The 22,425-nt window shown below is 25.1% G+C and overlaps 1 protein-coding gene across 1 annotated transcript; it reads left to right on the top strand.

Annotated features, from left to right (window-relative positions):
* The first annotated feature begins 195 nt into the window (after window positions 1-195).
* LOC107447876 (uncharacterized) lies at window positions 196-22,002 on the top strand. The gene is made up of 18 exons (XM_043046202.3): window positions 196-412; window positions 2,464-2,574; window positions 5,317-5,401; window positions 5,501-5,552; window positions 6,809-6,916; window positions 7,949-7,997; window positions 8,248-8,306; window positions 8,821-8,856; window positions 8,959-9,011; window positions 10,785-10,845; window positions 10,989-11,117; window positions 11,685-11,824; window positions 13,048-13,093; window positions 13,988-14,053; window positions 14,500-14,559; window positions 15,342-15,424; window positions 16,451-16,517; window positions 19,446-22,002. Exons 1-18 carry the CDS (start codon window positions 376-378, stop codon window positions 19,503-19,505), a joined length of 1,302 nt encoding a protein of 433 aa, XP_042902136.1. The 5' UTR covers window positions 196-375; the 3' UTR covers window positions 19,506-22,002.
* The last annotated feature ends 423 nt before the right edge of the window (window positions 22,003-22,425 follow it).

Here is a 22,425-nt window from a genome sequence, read left to right as displayed (position 1 = left end):
TAAATATTTTCTGCTTATGCCAGTTTCATTATTTGAGTTTGTAATGTTCTGACATTTTTTCGAAAATCGAAGTTTTCTACTGGCGAAAATCGAAGTAAATAGAAAGTAAATACGTAAATATTGCGTGATTTTTTGAAATAAATTAACTTTCTGTTCATAAGCAATTTTAATTCATCTACCGTGTTGGCATCAATATTTCAGGAAACTTGTTTTGGTTTCTCATCAGACTTATTTACTAACAAAAGTGTTCATTGCGGAACTACTTCATAAATTAGGAAATTAGAAACTATAGAGATAATTTTTATTTTGAAATATTTCTTCCGATAATTCAAAAACAAAAGTTTTTGAGGCATTTGTGTAATTTTAATTGATAAAATGTCTGTTAGTCACCCTTTACTCAAACAACTGAAAGGTGAATTTTCTTGTTTTTAACTTAATTTAAATAGTTGTTCCCGTCAAAGACTGTTTATACTTGTAGCATACATCCGAAAGAAACTTTAAAATACCGTTTCCCTATTTTGGAAGCATGGATATAAGTATTCTGTATAAAAATCCTATTGCTAGTTAATTAGCTGATAATTGTACTTACTCTTTGAATAAATTTGGTGTTTTGTTGAATGAATTTTAAATCAAAATGTTCAGTTATTGGAAGCATTCAACATAGTGGAAAAATATAGTCAGTTTTCGAAAAAGTTTTGATCGAATTGTGTCAAATTAAATTTATAAATACATTATTGAATATTAATGTGAAAAGATAACAGAGAATCTCATTTTTCCTAGACTTTTTTGTTCTATTTATTTTCATGAATAAAATTGAATTATGAAAAAAAAATTCAATTTAGTGTCCCTCTTATTTTGGCGATTTTTTTTGTATTCTTACTGAAAACAGAAAATTCCTTGAAAGTGAGATTTAGTGACATGCTAATAATAATAAGTCAAGATAGAAATATGGGAAATTTTATGTGCCTAAGTACAATAACAAAATATCCCCCCTAGGGGAACCCTATTCTACAATCCATGTTACATTGTTTTGTTGGAAAGCTTACTTTCTAGAAGAAATATTTTTAAATGAATTTAGATAATGACCATTAAGCTGTTTTTTATAGAGGGGAAATGGAATTATTCAAAATGTGTGAAACAAGATTCTTTAGAATGCATAAATACACAAAAATTTGTATGGAGTTAATTTAATTAGTAACTAGTATCTTAATATGTTAATGAAAGGAAGGTTAATTTCCAAATTTTTACCATAATTTTTCTAAATTACTTTCTTGACTCTCTGCTTCTGGGGGATTGTTTCTTACTAAATAGTGTTCAAAATTTCAACTGGAGGTCTATACCAGAAGTTATTGTATTCCGGATTTTTCGTGTCATTCTTCGTTGTCTGGAACAAGAAGCAGGACCAGTGATTTTTTGCTCAAAGATTGCATTGTATCTTAAGACCATTGCACTGTGAACTTTTGCGAATTAAAATTTTGAAACTCATTGCTAAATTTTGTTAAAGAGACTCTTATATACATGTGATTCTTCCTCTTATTTGATTCTTTTGGTTTGTCAGATTTTCGCCATTTTGTATATAATATCACGATTTCTTTTCATGCAATTTTAATATAAATTATTGATTTTCATATTTACCTGATTAAAAAGTTACGCGATGCGAATCATATTCACTCAATTTAAAAATCCTACATCAGGATTTCTACTCTCACGAATTTAAAGTCCAACGCTGCGATTTGTATTCACGTGTTTTTAAAATCTAATGTTGCGATTCATAGTCACGCATTATTAATATCAAATCTTGCAATTCGTATTCACACGGTTGTAACATCAAGCATCAATTTTACATATTTATACATGATTTGCTGTACATTATGATTCCTATTCACGCAATTCAAAAATTATGAGCCACAATTCGTATTTGCGCAATTTAAAAATTCGATATTGCAATTTGTTATTTCTCCTTTTCAAAGTCCAATATCTCAATTCCTATTCTCGCGATTTTAAAATGTTATATTGCGATTCTTGTAAGGAGTAATTTTTTTCTTGAAGTAGTTACTATGAAGGTATGATATTCTTCATTAGTAGATAATTTAATTATGTTAAATATGAAACATGTATGGTTGTATCATATATTAATTATTGTCTCAATATAAATTTTTTGCACATAAAATTTTCAGGGTTTTATAATTTGTGTCACAATTACCCTTGCTGTGCATAATGATGGTGTAAGTTTCCATTTCTGGCGACCATTTGCATGGTTTTTTTTCCAATCAAAATTTTACCCAATTTTTCAACCTGAATTATCAGACACAAGACTAAAATAAAATTTTTAAAAAGAAAAGTAATAAATTTATAATAATTTTTAAAACTATAGATGACTTAAATTTTTATTTAAAAAAAAACTTTTTTTCACAATTTTTATTGTAAAAATGGTTTGTTTACTACATGTAAAATTTTTTGCAGGTTATGTTCTTGATATAAGGAATGAGAGTGAAACAGAAATCCGAGATTTTCATCCTACTGTCTTACCTCTCTGTCAAACTTTAGAGGAAATTTTTCAAAAAGGAGTAAAATGTGTGTGTTGTTTTAAACATATTATAATACTGATGTGTATTTTTATACTTTTGTTTAATAAGTACACATTCTTTCAAATTCAATATTTATTTAATTTAATTATGCATTTTGTTCAATTTATGAAATTTTATTTTTGATTATTTTATAAAAGGAATTTGTAATAAAAATCCATAAATGAAAATTAACACCATGTGAATTTTTTTAAAAATCTAATGTATAAATGCTTGCTTAGAAAAGGTTACTGAGTATATTAATGTTTTCTGGAAGTTTAAAAAATATATTCTTTTTTTCAAAAATTAATAAAAGTATATTTTCTACTAAAATGTGGAAAAATATAATTATTTTTATTTTTTTACGTGCCCTTTCAAAATATTAAAATTTTAATTTTTAAAATTAAAACTTTTATTTAGGATAAAATGCTTAAAGGTTTTTTAATTTCACCTTTGTTCTTTATTTTATGTATCTATATTTTACTTTTTCAAAACAGTTTTATTACATTTTAATTAATAAAATAAGTCTCTTTCTCAACAAAGCCATATGTAAGAGGAATTGTACAGTTTCTGTTGAATTGGAGCACCAATGGGCAGAAGATTGTCTTAGTTCCTTTTCTTGTTAGCATTAGCTGAGTGGTCTTCATGCCTTGGGTGCCCCTACCAGAAGAATAATCTCCGCATATTTTGCTCACCCCTTGTCACAGTGACACCGCTAATAGGACTTAAGGGGGGACAGCTATAGGACTTAATTACAGACAAATTATCTTTTAGCCCAACAAAATTAGTTGTGACCTATTTTTTTTAACAACCGAATTGTCTGTATAGTTACAAAAACTGCTCTTAAATGAACATTTACTCATTTATGAACACCATCTTAAGTATCTAGAATTCATTCTAGATTCAGAGGTTGTAATCACCATATTGAACATCTTGTTGTAAAAGCTCGCAAACTGCTTAATATACTTAGATGCATAGCTGGTAGAGGCAGGTACACATATTCTACAAACTACTTATAGTATTATACATATATCAGGTCTATCCTGAAATATTGATTACTAATATACTTCTATGCTTCCGAAACAAATTTTCACGAAAAGGAGCAAGTCCAGCTTAGTGTCGCTCAAAATATCATGGGGCTTAAAAATAGCTGTTCTACCAATATTTCCATATACAAGGCTGATTTTCAGCCTCTGTATATTCAAAGGAAAGTAAATCTTGTCAAGTATTTTAATAAACTTTACATTATGTCTCACAAAATTATACTTTTTATTTGCATGATTGGCAAAACAATCAAAGGCTAAAAAAGTATAGACCTTTTTAATATGGCATGATCCCAAAGTCAGATTTCTCACAAGGTTATGCCTATTTTTTTTAAAATTTTTTTTATAAAGAAATTGCATTGTATTGCAATATTTTTGGAAGTTCTACCTAGAGCATTCTCTCACCTCGATCTTAATACATCTGTAAATAAGAAAACCGACCTTGAAGTTCATTTTGGACATATGGCTTTGGAGATTATTAAAAATTCTCCAGAATATGCTATTCAAGTATTTACAGATGGCAGCTGCACAGCCATTCTTAGTAGAAGTGGTAAATATATTAAGACTCCTTCCTACACATGAATCTATACTACAATGAAATTCAGATACTTGCTATCTATTTCAAAGTGAATTGCTGGTAATTAATAAGGGCTTGCTGCTGTTTTAATCTATGATAAGGACTTAAATGAACTGCGGATTTTTTATTTTTATTTCACTGCAATTCCTGAGTGAGTGGACTTCAGTGAGTGATGATACTAGCATTTCTATTCTGCTCAAATTGAAATCAATTACCCAACATCACAACAAACACCTTCAGTGGATTCCTTGCCACGTAGACGATCATTTTCACCTGATATTACAGATCAGGTGATATCTGATATTATTTATCAGGTGAAAATGATCGTAATCTTGCAATTGCAGACAGATTTGCAAAGGAAGATTCAGAGCACCATCTCTACTTCTCTAAAGTATTAAGTGTCTATTCTAATACAGTACAAAAACTCAATATGTCATGGCGCTTTAAACCTAAGCATCATTAGTATAGCGGAAGTTCTGGTGTGGTGTTGTACATTAAGTGTGACAGGAGTTCACAAACCGCGTCGGCCAGATTGGCAAGAGGACATGTCAAGAGCCTTTCCATTGTAGACGGATCAAAGAACTTTCAGACCCGTAAGAAATGCAATATGTCACAAGCGTTATCTAAATACATCTTGTGGTGTCTTGAACTTACAAGAGAGGATTTAACATCAATTCCTTTGACTGTTATTGACTTCTTAAATATAAACAACCTGATGAAACTTACTTGACTTCTGTCAAAAGAGGATTAGAAACAACAGTCTCTTTTTTTTGTTTTAAATGTACAGCTAATCATTAGTATGGATAGTGCTTTTTAATAAAAAGGTAATTACGGTCGAAGATTGAGTGAAAAGTTGCTTTGTTTAGGATACCATTTATTTTTTTATCTATAGTGCAAGCACTTTTGAGAGATATTTACAAAAATTCAAATTTGGACTTTTTTATGTTTAAGCCACACTTGAAAAAATATCTGCCTATGCCTGGTGGGCTTAGGCCAGATCTTCTAACTAGTTTCAATCAATCTGTATTTTAAACATTTCTTTTAAAATGTGGTTTTTATTTTATATTAAAATTTAGTAATATTTTAATGTTATTTGTTTATTTTAATAATTGGATATCTTCAATTTTTGCAGCTAAAATCAATACACCATTTGGATTAATGCGAAAAGACTACTGGTTTTGGATGTATCTATTGTATGAGCAGAGAGATCAACTTAGGTATTGGTTTTAAAAAAGTTCTCTTTCTTTAATATGTAATATTAAAGAAATATTATATGTATGTAAATATTACAAAGATATTTTATTTTACACCCATAGAATTCCCTTCAGCTTAACAGATGCAATAGAAAATGTACATATCTCTAAAAAGGTAAATATTAATATAATTCAAATAACTTTGCAAGGGTACACAAGCTCTTTTTAAAAAGGGATTGTAAAAAAAAATTTTACATGGTTAAAATAAATGTGTATATATTAATATATTTATATATTTTAATATATTTTTATATTTTAATATATTTTCGTATTTTAATATATTTTTATATATTTTATATATATTTAAATTACTTCTGGACCTGAATAATATATGCAAATGACGTTCGCGCGAATGACACCACCATCGCGGATGAGTTTTTACTATTACTGAAAAAGAAACAAATAATCCGCCTCTTCCGGAAAAGTTTGTCTTTTTCAAATTACCTAGAATAAAAAGATTGGTTTTTGTGCTTTTTTTTTTTTTTACAAATGCAAGCATGATTTAAAATTACATTCACACTCTTTAAAATCTCACATTGAGATTCCTATTAGTTTAAGATTACGCATGGTGTTTTGTATTTTTACAATTTTATATCAAATATCGCATTTCGTATTTACTCGATTTAAAAACCACTTTAATGATTGATGTGCCAGTGACTTAAAAATTTATGCATTGAATTCATATTCACAGTATTTAAAAATTAAACATTGAGATTCATATTTACGCGATAAAATATCGAGATTCAAATTCATGTAATTTAAAAATCACACATTGAGATTTATATTCACACAATTTAAATAAATAAATAAAATCTAGCATAGATTTTTTTAATAAAATGTTAAAAACTTTCCTTGGATGAATATTTCCTGCAAACACTTTTTTCTTGCTTAAATTTCGAGTATTTTTTCAATTTTGTAAAAAGTGTTTTTGCACATAATATTTTTAAATTTTAGCTTTTCTGTTTTTCTTTGTCAAACTCATTCCTATGATATAAATCAATATAGAGTTTTATAAAAATTAAATTTTTTTTAAAAAAAATTTGATTTTTCAAGCGAATTTTCCGAAGTGAGGTGGCGACGAAAGGATTGAAACTAGTTACAAGAACTAATGTGCCCAGAAAGTTTCTTAATTGAGGTTTTGTGCTCGTATAAAGTATTTTATTTTATCTTAGTCTGATTGCTTCCTTTTATTTGATTCTTAAGCATAATTCTATAACTTTAACATCTTATGTCCATATTTATTTTTATGTTCTGATTATCTTTTACATTTTCTTGAGCAGTAAATGTATATTTAAAACATGTGATATTAGTTTGCAATTATTATCATGTATTTTTATTGCAATCTACTGAGCAAATAATATTTTGTGGTAGGTTTTCACAAATGTTGGAAGAGGCAGGCTATTTATTAGAATAGCATTATCCAAGAAACTTCTACAAACTCTTATTCAACTTCTGTGGAAAGATGAAGTGTTTCTATTTGTAAGTATAAAAAATTTTGACTGTAAAAAAGTATTTTATATACTGTTTCATAACTTAAAAAGTCTATTGACAATAAAAATTGTAATTAATACAGGATAAATAAAAAAGTATTTATTGATAATTGTTTATCAAATTAGTTAAATTTAATTCTCGCAGATAATGTTTAAAATGGTATAAAAGCTCTTTTATAATTGGGTAATTTTTATTAAAAAATTAAGGTTAGCTTCAAATAAAAAAATGAAAGCTTGTACATTTTTTTATGGGATTTTACTAAAAGTACTTGTATTTCTAAAATTTTTATCCAGATTGGTTTCAAAACTTTTTAAACATGAAAAACATTAAAATTCATTTGTTTAACATATAATTTATGTTACACATAACTTATATTAATTTAAATTTATGCAAGAATGAGACAGCTGTATGAAAAATAAAGGAAAACTAAAATTATATTATCTTGTTATGAAAATCAGCGTCATTTAAGAGGTGATAATGGATTCTTTACTTTTAACAAATTTTTCGCTACGGCTTAAAAAGCCATGTAAGAAATCTTGTTTTTTCAACTTGGAAAAACTAGGTTTTTGTGCCAAAGTGGCAAATATAGAATTTGCATTAACAATTCCACAGCAATTTTGTGCCTCAAAGATAAAAATGTTTTAAAATATTAGATGAATTGGACTTTAATATGTTAAATTGAATTATGTTTTAGCTGAGATTTAAAATCATTGCTATTACAATTACGATTTTTTCATCAATTAAAAAAAATCAACTTAATTAATAAAAAAACAAAACAAAAGTCTTTATATAGGTGTATTATTTATATCATTGTTATTTCTTAACCAACAGAATTTAGTACAACACTATTTGCTATTAAGATTACTGTTTCTGCTGGTTTTTCCATTTTCTACTGTTACTGCAAAAATACCATTCCTGAATTCAAAACTTAAAAGGAAGTTTAAAAACTCTAAAATTTTAATAGATAGTGAGTATTTATTTTTGCTTGCAAACTAATAAATATTCTAACCTTTTTTTTAGTCTGTTTATGATCCAAAGACATCAATTCTAGGAAATGAAATCATGTTTGGTAAGCAGAGTTTGCTTTATGTTATTTTATCTTTTGTAAAATTTTAAGAAAAAATCATTTAATTTATTCAATTTTATATTTGTACTATTATTTGCATAACTCTAAAAATGTAACAAGTTATAAAATAGTGTGAGCGGTTAACAACAAGCTCTTTAAAATATTTCCAAAGCATGCTGTCTTTCTTACGTTCTGTGCATTTTTTTCAACAAAAATGTTTAACTGAAAATTAGTTTTTCCCCTTTATTTCCAGAAATATTTTCTTCTCTTCTGCATGAACTGAATAAAGTTGAATTTAAGTTGGAATTGAAAGTAAGTTAACTTAGTTTCTATGGTAATAGTAGAACTTTAAAATTTTGTTTTGTATAACTGTTTGAAGGTCGGTATGTGTATTATCATTAAGTAGATTAAATTAAACCAAATATTAAAATATGTACAAATTTATATGCAATAAAATAATCTTGGTAAATTTTTAAAATTTTATTAACTACAATTATTCTAAAACTGTTTTTAAAGATAATTACATTTTTATTTGTTTCCCTTATTGCTATATAAAATCATAGATCTATATTTTTATTTGTTTGTTTATTTCTTTATTATTTGTATGTAACAAGATAACATTTTGGTCAATATCAAATATTATGCTCCACTTAATCATGTATCTTGATGGTCAGATTGTTACTTGGTTATGTTGAGTCTTAGATAAATATTTTTTAGAAGTCAAGAGTAAAGTGTGTGAAGTTTTTTTTTTTTTTTTTTCAAGTTAAGATATAATTCATTTTAAAAATTTAAATGAATTAACATTAATTTCTAACTTTATTTCTAGAATGCCAGTTTTCTAGATGAAACATGGCAATTAGGTGTAAGTATAAGTTTTATTTTTTTACTTAATTAATTATTTGTTTTTATCTTTAACATATTTTTAAGTGGTTTATTTTTAGGAATTAATTATGTTATTTTACAGGTTTATAAAAAATATGAATTTGTGCCTTGTAAAGAAATGGGTATAACTTTTGCGTGAGTAGAAAATTTTGGTTACTTTGTAAATGATTTTTATGAAATTATTATGAATAAATTTAAATTCTTTTTAAACATATTTTCACTTTAATAAAATACCAATTTAGCACCCCTTCAAATTTTGGATGAAAAGTGTTAAGTCAAGCGGTTTAACTGTAAATATTGTAAAATATGATTATAATATCTGATTACAGAAATAAGTTTCTGAAATATGTTTTAATTTAACTTTTGATAACCACATTATTTATCTATTTATTTTTATATAGAATTTCAGAATGCTTGTTTCACATGTAATCGATTAACAATAAACAAATAAAAAATAAGTTAAATGGAAGATTAATATTAAATTCAATGTATTTGTCACAAATTTACAAGGAAATTTTATCAGAATCAATATCAAAAGCACTTCCTCTTCTAATTTCATGCCTACCTTTTATATAAATAATTATATTAAACAAATATTCCAGCTATTGATCTAACAAACTGATCTTAGAGATATTCTTTTAGAAGTCTCATTAATAATTTTTAAAAATGTCATATTTTTTTTACCTTTGAAAAATTAAGCATGTTTGATTTAATGTTGAACAGTATTTTATGTGCTGGATGTTATAAATTTTAGCAAATTTGAAAATAATTTCTAAAATTTTAAGTAGTTAATTACCTATAAATATCTCAATAAAATTATTTAACTATTTTAACTGTATTTTATTGATCAATTAATTCTGTAAAAATAACAGAGTTTTTTTAAGCAGGGATTAAATAAATGGTTAAAAGTTATTATCTACTCTAAGAAGGTTTACGTTTTTACAATGTCATTGATCTGGAAGCACCCTAGTGATCTTTTCTCTCTCTCTCTCTCTTTTTATATACTATGCATACTTTACTATTTGATTTATCTATCTTAAATTTGTTTGGTGCTTTTCTTCATCCATTGAACTCTATATTCAACAGTGGTGCCAACCATTACAATTTATCCATAATATTATGAGATTACAATCGTACTGTTATACATTAAAAATTAAAGTTTTTGAGAATATACGTTGTAATCTGTTTAAGATTTTTTTTTTTAAAATTTCCCTATTGTATATAAATTGTTTGTAAATAATCCATGATAATTTTTTTTATTTCTTACACAGTTCTAAAAACAATAAATAAAAAAATAAAAAAAAGCAGTTTGATAGAAATAAGAAATGAAAAAGCAAAGAAATCATATCTTTTCCCTATTCAACAAGTTATTCTTAAAACTGACAATAAACCGAATTCTGAAATGCTGTTTGCAAACATTTTTCATGATTCAAATGCAGGGTGATAAAAAAGCAATAAGAGCTAGTTATAACTTAATCAAAATATAGAACATTAATTTCAAAAAATTAGTTTACTTTTATCAATTTATATTAAAGTTTAAAATGTCAGTGTTGTGTATTTTTTAATTTAGTACCTTTTTCCAAGTGTACTTTTTAAAAAAAAATTTCATGCTTATTTTTATTAATATTATAACCTACATAGAATTATGTAGTATATGCACCTTAAAATTGCCCAAATTTGAATTTCATAAATGCTTACGGTATATATTTGTGGTGTATTGTACTTCTAATTTCTAGTTGCTAGTTCGAAAAGTCACTCCAATAAAATCTTATATTTCAACATAAATTAATATTGCTAAAATCCTAAAGTATGGTAATATCTTTATATTTTAGTTTTAGCTTATCATTTTTATGCTGCATTATAACTATTCTGTGTACAAAAAGAAAATGTTTGTTCATTTGTTTTCAGGTATATTAAGGGAAGAATTGTGGTCGTTAAAGTAGATCCTGGAAGTGTTGCTGCTGAAGAAGTATGTATTTCTGTTTTTTGGTTAATATTCCACATTATGTTAGCTTTTTTTTTATTTTGATAACTTATGCTTAAGTTTGATTGAAATTAATAATTGCTAAATACAATTTGGCATTGAACCAAATTCACTATATTATTTTATAGAACCAAGTTGAGCCTGGTGATGTACTAGATGAGTTATATGGACAAAGTCTCTACAAATGTAACAAAGGTTTAATATCAGCTTTGGCAAACAAATATCGTGGCCTTCCTATTTATCTATCTGTGGTTAAAGTACGTATACTTAGAGCTGTCAGATTTTTTCTTGTTAAGTTTTTAGCAAATACTTTTTTTGCATATTGCTAGTCCTTTCAATAGTTGTAGACTATTTTTAAGAATTTTCCATAATCAATTTATATTCTGTTATACAAAGAAATTTATTATAGCATATAAGTAGAAATAGGGCTTTAGGGTTTATGAAATGTTGCGCAAATAGCATTTCAGTAACAAGTAACTCTTATTTTGTTTTGTTTTTAAATATCAATTTTTCCAACTAAAAAAAATAAATGTACTACTAAACTAAGAATTGTTAAATGTACTACTAAACTAAACTAAACATAGATCTATAAAAGTTTTTTTTAAAAATAAAATTTAAAAAAAGTAATTTAAACAATTTTATGCTGAATTATTAAAAAATAAATATATGCTGATATTTAAATTACTGAAGTCACTTGTTATATAGTTATCCTATAAAAAGACAAATATTTTATTTTATTTTTAAATTTACTTATATGGATTTTAATATACTCAGTATGTTTTAGACATTAAAAATGGAGGTTAATATGTATTTTTAATTTAAAGGGTTTTTATGTGGGAAGTATTTATTCTCCTTTGAAGCCTATCTTTGAAAAACTTCATATTAAGATAACTCCTGAAAAGAAACAAGTCAATAAACCAGAATTTGTTCAAGAGCTGAGCTCTGACTCATCCCATTCTGGTAGGTAAGTCAAATATTATTTATTATTTTTTTACTGTACACATTTAACATTACTGTACACATTTAACATGTCATTAAATCCAAATTTTATTTTTACATCTTGATGTGAATATTTGATCCATTTTAGTTTTTACCATAATTCAGAAGCAAAGGCGTAAAAGCTCCAGATACATTTGTGGATTTATAAAATAATATTTTGTCTTGTTTTTAACTTTTAGTTTAAAAAATAATAAAAAAATTAATTTAAAATAGAAATAAAACTATTGACACAGTTAAAAAGAAATTTTAGAACACTGTAGTTTACTGGTTACAGAATGCATTGAAAATATTTTTGTACTTTCTCTATAAAAGAATGTCAAAATTAGAGCATATGTTCTGTACAAAATAATAATGAATACACTTTTACGGTGATTCCGCTACTCTTCAAAAGCTATGGTTTCTTGAGACCCAGGACTTCCATATTTCTGATTCCTTTTTACTAAAAGCTTGTCCCTATTGAAAATATAAATTCTCTACCTCTTTGTCTATTTATTAATGTTAGCATTCATAATTATTCTATCTATTTATAGACTAAACAACAAATTTCTAAACAAGAGTTATATTTGAATAAGGAGGTCCGTATTGAAAACTGAATTCTTACCCTTTTTATCCATTTATTAATATTGGTGGTCATAATTATTCTATTGATTGATAGATAAAACAAATAATTTCAGAACAGGAGTTATATTTGTATAATTTTAAAAGTTTTTAATTAGGGCTGATCAAACACTTGCATCAAGTAAAATTTAATTAGGGCTGATCAAACACTTGCATCAAGTAAAAGCAAGATGCAATTTGGTATTTAGAATTATTCTAATTGTCTCCTGTTTATTTCTTTGCTATTAATAATAGGGGGAAAAAAGAAATTTTTTCTATAAATTTAAAGTTTGGTTAAAACTTTGTCTGCATAAATTTGCTAGCATGCTATTTTTTTCCCACATTGAAGAATTACGCATCAACAGGTATGAGTAATAAGTTATTTTTAGCATTCCCTCTACATTTTTTGGTATATTTGACGTGTTATAAAATGGAAGGAAAATCAATGCGTTTAATTATAGAGAACACAAATAATATAAAATCACTTACTATGTTGACCTTATTTCCATAATTGTTTCTCTTTCATTGTGTTTTAAATCTTTTAAGCTTTCTTGAAAAATGATAATGCATTTATTTGATTTTTTTTTTCAGAATAAAATTCGATGTCTCACTACTTGGCAGGTTCCAAGTTCATAATGTAAGCTTTTTATTTATTTTGATTTTAACTGTTGCCTAAATATTTTTCTGTAATGGTAATTTTAAATGAATAAAAATTAATAAATATTATAACGATAGATAAATAACATATACCTATAAATAACATAGATAGGTTGTTATAACAGCAAATGATAAAACAAAACATCAAGAACTTTGTGAGTTTGAGATAAATTTAAATGCACTTGTTTACATTAGTTCTGACTATTTTCAAATTTCGATATTTGTTACTAATTTTGTAATGTAATTCTAAAGCTGTATTGTACTGCGCTGTTATGATCTCATTATTAATTTCTTTTATCCTCACAGCATAGCTTATTGTTTTATGTGTGTCAATGTTGTCTATGACCAATATTTATGCAACACTAATATTACATTAAAAATGTGATTTTTATGCATTTTAATTAGTATCATTAGTGATGTGTAGTATAAAAACAGTTTGATTGCTTGTTAGATGTTTTTGTTTTCATATAAGTTATACTTTTTATTGTTTTCTTAACAATTTTAATGTGAGGTAATTACAAAGTTGCCCTTTATTAAAAATTTTTTTAAAAAGTAATTAGATGTTTACTTTTTGCCATAAAAGTAAAATCATATTTTTGTATTACCAAACTCTTGAAAAACAAGAAACAGTTCATAAAAAAATTATTTTCATAGTTTCTGATTTTTAGATTTTATTATTTTTTTTTGCTTATTAAACAATATATCCTAGTTAGGAAAAAAAGCGTTTGTCCATAAAAGGAATTACTACATTTCTTTATTTAAAATATAATCTCTTTAAAGGTCTATTTATCATCATGTACAGTATCAACAGTTAAAATAATTTGTGCTTTGTTTGTGTCAGATATTGACGATTTGAAATATTATGATATTATAGGATGGCAAAGCTCAATGCATCGATCAAGCTATTAACAAAGCAATTGATTTAAATTTGGAGCCTAAAGCAAGTATATTTTTGCATTTTTTAACTTTCCTTATTTATTTTAAAAAAGATTTCTATTATTTCCTGTTTTAATTTTCTAAATTTTAAAATATTAATAGGTTGTTAAAAGTGCTAAATATAGCTTTTATTACTCAAAAGAAGAAAAAAAAAAACACAAATGAATTGAAATTTGTGACTTTTACTATAAATATAAGATTGAAATCTAAGGAAAAATTGTAATAACCTAAACTTGATGTTAGATTTGGGATTATACAAAATTTGTTTTTTTTTTAATTTTGTGTTTGTAATGTAAAAAGTTTTTTTTTTTTTTACACTCCAAATGAGTGTTGCCAAATGAAACAAAGAAATTACATTCTGCATCCTGACATTTTTGAATTATGTTTAAATATTATCTGAAATTGAATATATTTACACAACTTTTAATTATTGAATTTTTTATTTTGCAGGAAGTGATTTTACGGATATCTGAAAGAGATCTTACTATTCATAATAAAGAGGACACAGAAGTAACTTTCAGTTTTTAATATTTGAGAATGGAAATTCAATTAAAAATTTAATGTCTAAACCAATTTTCGTACAAGTAAAACATAATGTTCTGTGAAATATTATATTTTTTTTAACTTTGCATGTTGGTAGGTTTTTTAACTGTGAAAGCACGATTTTAAATTAGATAAACAATTTTTTATTTATTAATCAGATCTCTATATTCTAGTATAACATTATACTAGTATCCAACTTAATATTAGTATATATAGACAATTTTGTTAACACTGCTTGTAATCTACTTACTTCATTTTTACAATGATTGAAAAAAATATAAATTCAAGGTGGTGATTTCAGAACAGTCTGTATTTATGATCTGATGTAATATTATAAATTTTGTGCAGTGATATATTATAATGTTTAACCACTCTTTAACATTGCGGGATAAGAAATAATTATTCAGAATTTTCAAAATAATTATTCGAATTTAACTAATACACCATCTAACATTCATAACACATTGTTATGAATGTTAGATGGTGTATTAGTTAAAACATATATTGATAATTAATTTTTTAAGCTCTAAAAATTCAAAAATAAAAATACTATTGTTTTTTGTTGTATTTCTTAAAAATATGAATTTTCTTTTTTAATAAATATTAATTAATTTTTTTAATAAATTAAATATTAATTTTTGTTATAAATATTATTTTAATAAATATTAACTTAAAAATATTAAATTTCTTTTTTATTATGAATTATTATTTGTTAATGAATAAATTTTTTTCTTAAAACTTCGTCACAGGTTATTCTTAATAAACATTTCTCTGAAATATCTGCTTGTGGTCGCAAGAAAATTTGCCCAAACATCTTTGCCTTTATTTTTGGGTAAGTTAGTGGAATTTACATATACTGCTTGTAATTATAACCATGTGTATAATTTTTACCTTTTTGCTCTTTCTTAACGACTATTTAACTTAGTGGTATTAAAATACGATTTCACAGATAACTTCAAGTAGAATTTTTTAAAATTTTATCAGCGTCTGAAGTCTGAAACTGTATTAAATAATTATCAAGTATTTTATATTCAATGTTTAAATTAACTAAATACAGTGGTGATCAAAGTCATTTTAAATCGAATTTATGAAATCAGATACACCATATTAAAGCATAAGTTTTGCTATGACTTTAAATGTAATAATAAATTTTTCTGGAAAAAAAAGAAGAGTTAACAGCTATATATTTTTAAGCATTATTATTAATTTTTATTTCGCAAGAAACCTTCATTTTGTGCATCTCTTAAAAGTTGTTTTTGAATTAATTTCAGTTAATTAATTTTAAATTTAACTATGCATAATTAGGCATTATAATTCTGCAATCTGCAATATAGGTATTTACAGTAAAGATATTAATGTTTAATATTGTATAGGACGAAGTTAATGTTTGCCACTGATGACTAAATATAACAAATGTCGATTTAAAAACTGTCCATCAGTCTTCACCTTATTGCCACTTTTTTACTAGAAAGTTTACCCCATAAGTATTTTATTGTTGTGTTTTTAATAAATATTTAATCATTATGACTTTTTTTATAATATTTTGAAAATTACTCTATTTCATGTTTGTTTTTTAAAATATTTCTTCATTTCAAAATAAACCTTGTATTGTTTACCACACTGTAAGAAATTTTTCAAAAGAAATACCTTACATTATTAATACCAGCTTCTTTAATTAATTGAAATTTTCAATGTTTTTCAAAAGTGGCCACTGTTAAAGGTTCTACAACTGGCTAACAAAACAATTTCATAATTTTGCTCCATGTAATATTGCTATAATTCTATAAAATTATATTTTTCTTTTCATATTACTTGTGATAGTATAATATTATTATTTATTTTGCTTGTCTTCCAATAGAAATACAAGCTGTACTATTGCTGATGAATTTCAATGCTATGTAATGAAAGCTTCTTCAGAAACTGCTGTAAGTTTGCTAATGTACATTATAAATTATTTATGTGTTATTTAGATTATCTTTAAAATTCTTAAATGTACCCTGTCAGGTTTTCTTTTTTCTTTCCATTTACTTCTTCAAAAAATTTGATTAAACTGTACTAACTAGCAAAGGTTTAATATTACTCACAGATAATGGTCAGTTTTTTGTTAGTCTAGGCTAAAGGTGCTTATAGTTTTGAAGTTCTCGAATTCCCTCTTAACAACATGTCGTCTCTGAGCTTTTTATTCTGGACCCAGCTCAAAATGTGTGTTTAAAAAAATGAACACAGCTCAAAATGCATGTTTAAGAAAATGGACACAGCTCAAAATGCATGTTTAAGAAAATGGACACAGCTCAAAATGCATGGCTAAGAAAATTGACACAGCTTGAAACGTGTGTTTAAGAAAATGGATGTAGCATTTGATTCCATTTTTTAAACTTCCCTCTGGAAAATTTTTCTTTTTTTGAAGAATAAACTAATGAATTAAACAGATTCCTAATGTCCGAAGTAAATTTTTTAAAATTACGTCTTTTTTGGAAAATATTAAAAGTTAACAGTGTTTTTCAAGGTTGTTATAGGTTATATGTACTTATAATAATGGTATTAAATTAACGTGAACAAATTTAGATTTTTTAAAACCACTTCATTGTTTAGTGTTTTGCATATAAAGAGATGCCCGAAAAGTTTCATCCGTAATATCCTGCCTTCTGAACACCAAAATATCCTAGTGTTTTTGCTTAATGTTTAAAAAAGTAAGGAAAAGTAAGTAAGAAATTCTGTGTGTAGTTGTTAAATTTAGGTTGAACATTAACAAGACTCATTTTTAGCTGTGTGTCTATTTTCTTAAATATGACCTGTGTCCATTTTCTTAAATACATATTGCAATATGTATCAACAAAAAAAATTTCAATTTTATTTTTTTCTTACCCTGTTGCAACTTAAAACTTTTTACCTCATTTTTGGAACTTAATTTCTAGCTAAAAAAAATCTCATTGTTGACTCACTCTTATGCTGACTTCTGGATCTCTGTCTTAAAGGAATATACTGTTTTGCCCCCCCCCCAAAAAAAAAAATCATAATGATTTTGATTACTTTTTGCACAACATTTGAGAGATAGACATAAACTGATTTAAGAATATAATATGAGACTAAAATTGGCAAGAATTGAATCAAAATTTGAATAACCAAAAATATCCCATTAAGAGTTTTTTTCGAATTCAACTTATACTTAATTTAGAGCCAATGGGTTTCTTGAACTAATTTTGATTTCATCTTCGAGCTATCATTTCTAGTTATTAAAAGATGTTTTATAGGTAGATTTTAGCTTTTTATAAACTATTTTATAACCAGCATTGATCAGCTGACATAATTCTTAGCTTAATACTGTCATTGCTCCACTGCATTGGTTTGTAATTTTGAACGTAATCCAGAAGACAAGGAAACTCCAGGATCAAGTATTGTGAAAAATTTGCCTTTGTGAAAGCCTTTTAGATGGAACTAACCTGCATTTGTGTTACATGGAGACGAAAATCTCTCACAGTAATTCTAATGACATGACTCTTACCCATGATTCGTCTACCATTGAGGATATTTTACGTCAACACTATGGTCGATGCAAGACGGGTGTGGAATTCATATCGACCATCCATTGTTGTGATTCGAACCTGAATTACCTTATTGGTAGGTGAGCGCTTTATCCCTCACGGCCCTCATATGAATCATTATGCATCATCAAAAACAAATATTGTATGTCCTACCAAATTTTACTATTTTCTTTCTCGTAACAACGAAATTTCGCAATGAGATTCGCCATTTTCTTATGGATTTTAGATGAGGTTCACAAGGGGAAAAACGTTTCAGAACCACTTGTTTAGAGGATGAAAATATATATTTGAATATATATAATATATATTATATATATTCAAATTTAGTTCAATGTTTTTAATTAGTTTCACCATTGGAGAGATCTGTGGAACAACATATTAAATGCTGTTTTTAAAACAGTCAAAAACAATTTTATGTTATGTTTATCTATTTAATGTGCAAAGTCTTTGAATAAGATAATATTTAATTGAATAAAATGTTTTGTTTTCTTAGTATTTATATGCATAATGTTCTGATTTTTTCAAGTGACCACTTTATGTTTTGAAAAGTTTTAAGTTCTTTATTTTTGAATTCTATTATTTTTTTATCACTCTTATACTATGTTTTCTGATCTATTTAATGATTAAGCTAAAAATTATTGCGGCTAAAAAATTTTTACTGGGGACTTATAAAAATTGATAATCCGATAATAACTGTGCTAACTATGTACTATTTAAAAAAAAGCCTTTTTAAAATATAAAAATAATGCTCTATTTGATTTAAGATAGAGGCCTACAATAAATTTTGCCCTGGGGGTTATATAGCTTGTATCAGACTATAGCCGACAATTTTTAAAAATAGAGCCCACTAAAAGATAAATAAGGTCAAATAAAGCACATTGAGTATATTATTCAATAATGAAATTTAAAATTTTTGTTTCATGTACCTATTTTAGGATTCTATGTTATTCTGAAGTTATAATTTTATTTGTTCAATTTATTGCTATTTATTGTTGCAATGCATTTTTCAACTCATGGTTTTGAGAAAATTGATTAAATATAACCTTTATTTTAGTTTTTTAACTAAATGAATTAAAGTATTCTTAAACTGAGACAAACTAAAACAAATTAGAACATTCCACTTATTCTAGTAACAGATTTTAATATACTGTTGTATAATTTTGTTTTGTTTAAAGATTTCTTAAACTATTAAATGTTATTTTTATTGACAGATAATTTTGTTAATATAATGTTGTGCCATAGTGTTTTATTTAAACTTTTTTCTATTGTCATAAATATATCATTTACAAATTAATACATTTTTATTTATAGATATCAACGATACTTTCACTTGTTGCTCATGGATTTGTAAAAACTCATTGGGAAGTATGATTAATCATTTCCTGTGGGAAATAATATATTTTGCATGTGACGTGTCTTAAACATTTCTGAACAAGATTATTCCTTTGATGAACAAAATGACTGTTATACTCGACATTATTCCTTTGATGAACAAAACGACTGTTATACTCGATATTGTTCTTTAAAGTACTTTAATACCTGTTCTTTTAAACATTATTTAAAGTTCAGCTATTCAATAAATAAACATTTTCCTCGTGCAATATATGATAAGTTAAGCAATGAACATGTTAAATCCCAAAATTTATTTGGAAGATATTGTGATTTTAATTTGTCCTTTACATCAATACAGTTCTGTCTAAAAATGTATCTTTATCATATGTATTATGATTATTATAACTATTTTTTTAATATTATTTAATTTCTTTTATTTTTTTAATTGAAAGTCATTTATGAACAGATCACATTAAATTAAAAAAAACAACAACAACTTAAGATTGTATTTTAAGTTTATTTTTAAATTTTTTTCCCCCCAATTTCACTTTTTTCTTTTTATCTTAATATTGATTATTTTTATAATTTTGTGTATATTAAAAACTTCATTTACCTCGTTTACAGTTAATTAACGTGAAACCTTTGAGGTTATATCCTTTCTAATATTGATTATGCTCTATTAAAACGTCTAATAATGTTTCGTTCATATTTTATTCTATTTTACTTCAATTCAATGATGAATTCTTACCTTATACAAAAATGTATTTTTGTTGATACTCTATTTCATAAAATTATTATTCAAATAGCTTATAACATGAACTTTTAAGGTATTGAAATTGACAATTCATGTTTATTTCACTAAATACTTTCACTCTTTTTGATCAGTTATTAAAGGTATTCCCTAAATAAGAAATAGGCTTAATTGTTTTTTAAATACCTTTCTACTTTATTCTTAACCTTGTAGTTAATTTTTAATAATTAATTTCTTTATTAAAGTTTCTAAATTATTATAATTTTTTCCATTTTGTTTAGTTTTGTATTTATAAATTTTAAAATTTTGTATATTTTGTACTTTCATAAAATTTTTTACCACATAATTTTACAATATTTTAAATTATAGTAAGAAATTTTTATGTATTTTGCTACGTATGGTATTATTTTACTCTAAATATTTCCTTTTTTATTATTTATTCTAGAATGTGTTGTTTTTATAATTGAAATTTTTTTTTGCGTGATTAAGTATGTTTTGTAATATTTTGTTAATTTTTAATCAAATCTCCTATATTTTGTTCTGAAATGTTTGTTATTTATTTAAAACTATTGCTGGTTTAAAATAGAGTGCATATCATCACTGTCTATCAAGTTTCCTATTTAGGTACTAGAAATGAAGGTTGCCTAAAGTGCACTTTGTTTTCCAATATACTATAAGTTATGGAACAAAAATTATGAATGATGTATTAGTTATCAATGGGAATAATATTTATTTATTTAGCTTTATTATTCATTTTTATGAAGTTAACATTTTTAAACTTACATATATAGTGGTTTATATGAATCTCAGTGACTATACAGTCTGTTACATATATGTTGAAATGTTGTTATATTTCAATATAATTTGTTAACATTGTCAGTAATAAATTTTTTTTTACCAATAAGAAAATCTTTTTTCAGAATTTCTTTGCAATTTTAAAAATTGAGTTTCAAAAAAAAAGAAAAAAAAAAAGAAGAAAAATATGCATGTTCTTGAACTTTCTTATACAACATTTGCTACATTATTAATGTAAATAGAAATATGAGATTTATAAATATCATTACTAATTCACAAAAAATTTTAAATGTTTATACTCTTAAATAGTAATTTTAAAGACTACATTTATCTTGAGTGTAATTTAACTTTCCAAATACCTTTAAAGTAAAAGTGCTCAAACTATTCTCTAAATCAAACCTTAGTGCTGATAACTAAAAATTAATTTACTGTATGATATTTAAATAATATATATATTTTTTCTTTTGTTGTTTACTACAATTGATGTTTCTTAGTCATTTTATATGTATTTTCTAGTCCTTTTTTTAAATGTTAGGTATTATCTTAAGTATATATTTGTTTTGTTTATGAGTTAAAATATATTATACTCTTTCATACATTATTTTTATTTAAATAAAATAATGTTGCATTGCATTTAAAGACTCGATATATTTAAGAATGTTGTTCATTTATTTATGGAGATCTTGTGATGTTTCTTATGATAAACTTTGGTATTACATTTATTTTATTATGCTTCGCTGTTTTTTACTATAAAAATTAAAAGGAGTTTTAATGTAGTAAATAAAACAACGTTTTTTCCCCCACTTTTTATTTTTGCTTGTTTTTATATTTTTTTAATTTTTTGCTTGTGATATTTATAAAAAATATTGTTCAAATTACTATAAAAATGGTATATAGGTTATTTATAATCCTTTTATTCTTCTTTCTATTTTTTATTTTTGTATTACTACTTTCAAAATTAAAATAAAAATCAAACAAATTTCAAGTGTCTTAAATCAGTTTTTCTTCCCTAAAGTTATGGTGCACGTCTACCATACTACCATATATAAATATAACACGTCTACCATATATATATATATATATATATATATATATATATATATATATATATATATATATATATATATATATATATATATATATATATATATATAACGTCGTTGCCGAGTGGAAGGATTAAAACAGGTCTTAGGTCGGGAAGGAGGGTACAAAATTTATTTATAAATTAATAGACAACAGCAGTCATGAGAGTGAGTAAGAGTGAACACGAAAAGTTGTGCTCCTTGGTTATATGTTAGGGAAAAGCTTGCAAAGTAAAATCCGTAAAATGTCTTAATTTAGGGAAAAAGGGAAATCTTAGTAGTTGCTATTGGTTTATGAAATAGACCGAATGTTTCCCTCACAGAGCAAAGG

The sequence above is a fragment of the Parasteatoda tepidariorum genome, chromosome 2, assembly GCF_982258835.1.
Source record: "Parasteatoda tepidariorum strain Cologne lab strain chromosome 2, Ptep-v5.0, whole genome shotgun sequence".
Classification (NCBI taxonomy): Eukaryota; Metazoa; Arthropoda; class Arachnida; order Araneae; family Theridiidae; genus Parasteatoda; species Parasteatoda tepidariorum.
The sequence above is the reverse complement of the archived record's forward strand: the minus strand, read 5'-3'. Positions and strand labels throughout refer to the sequence as shown.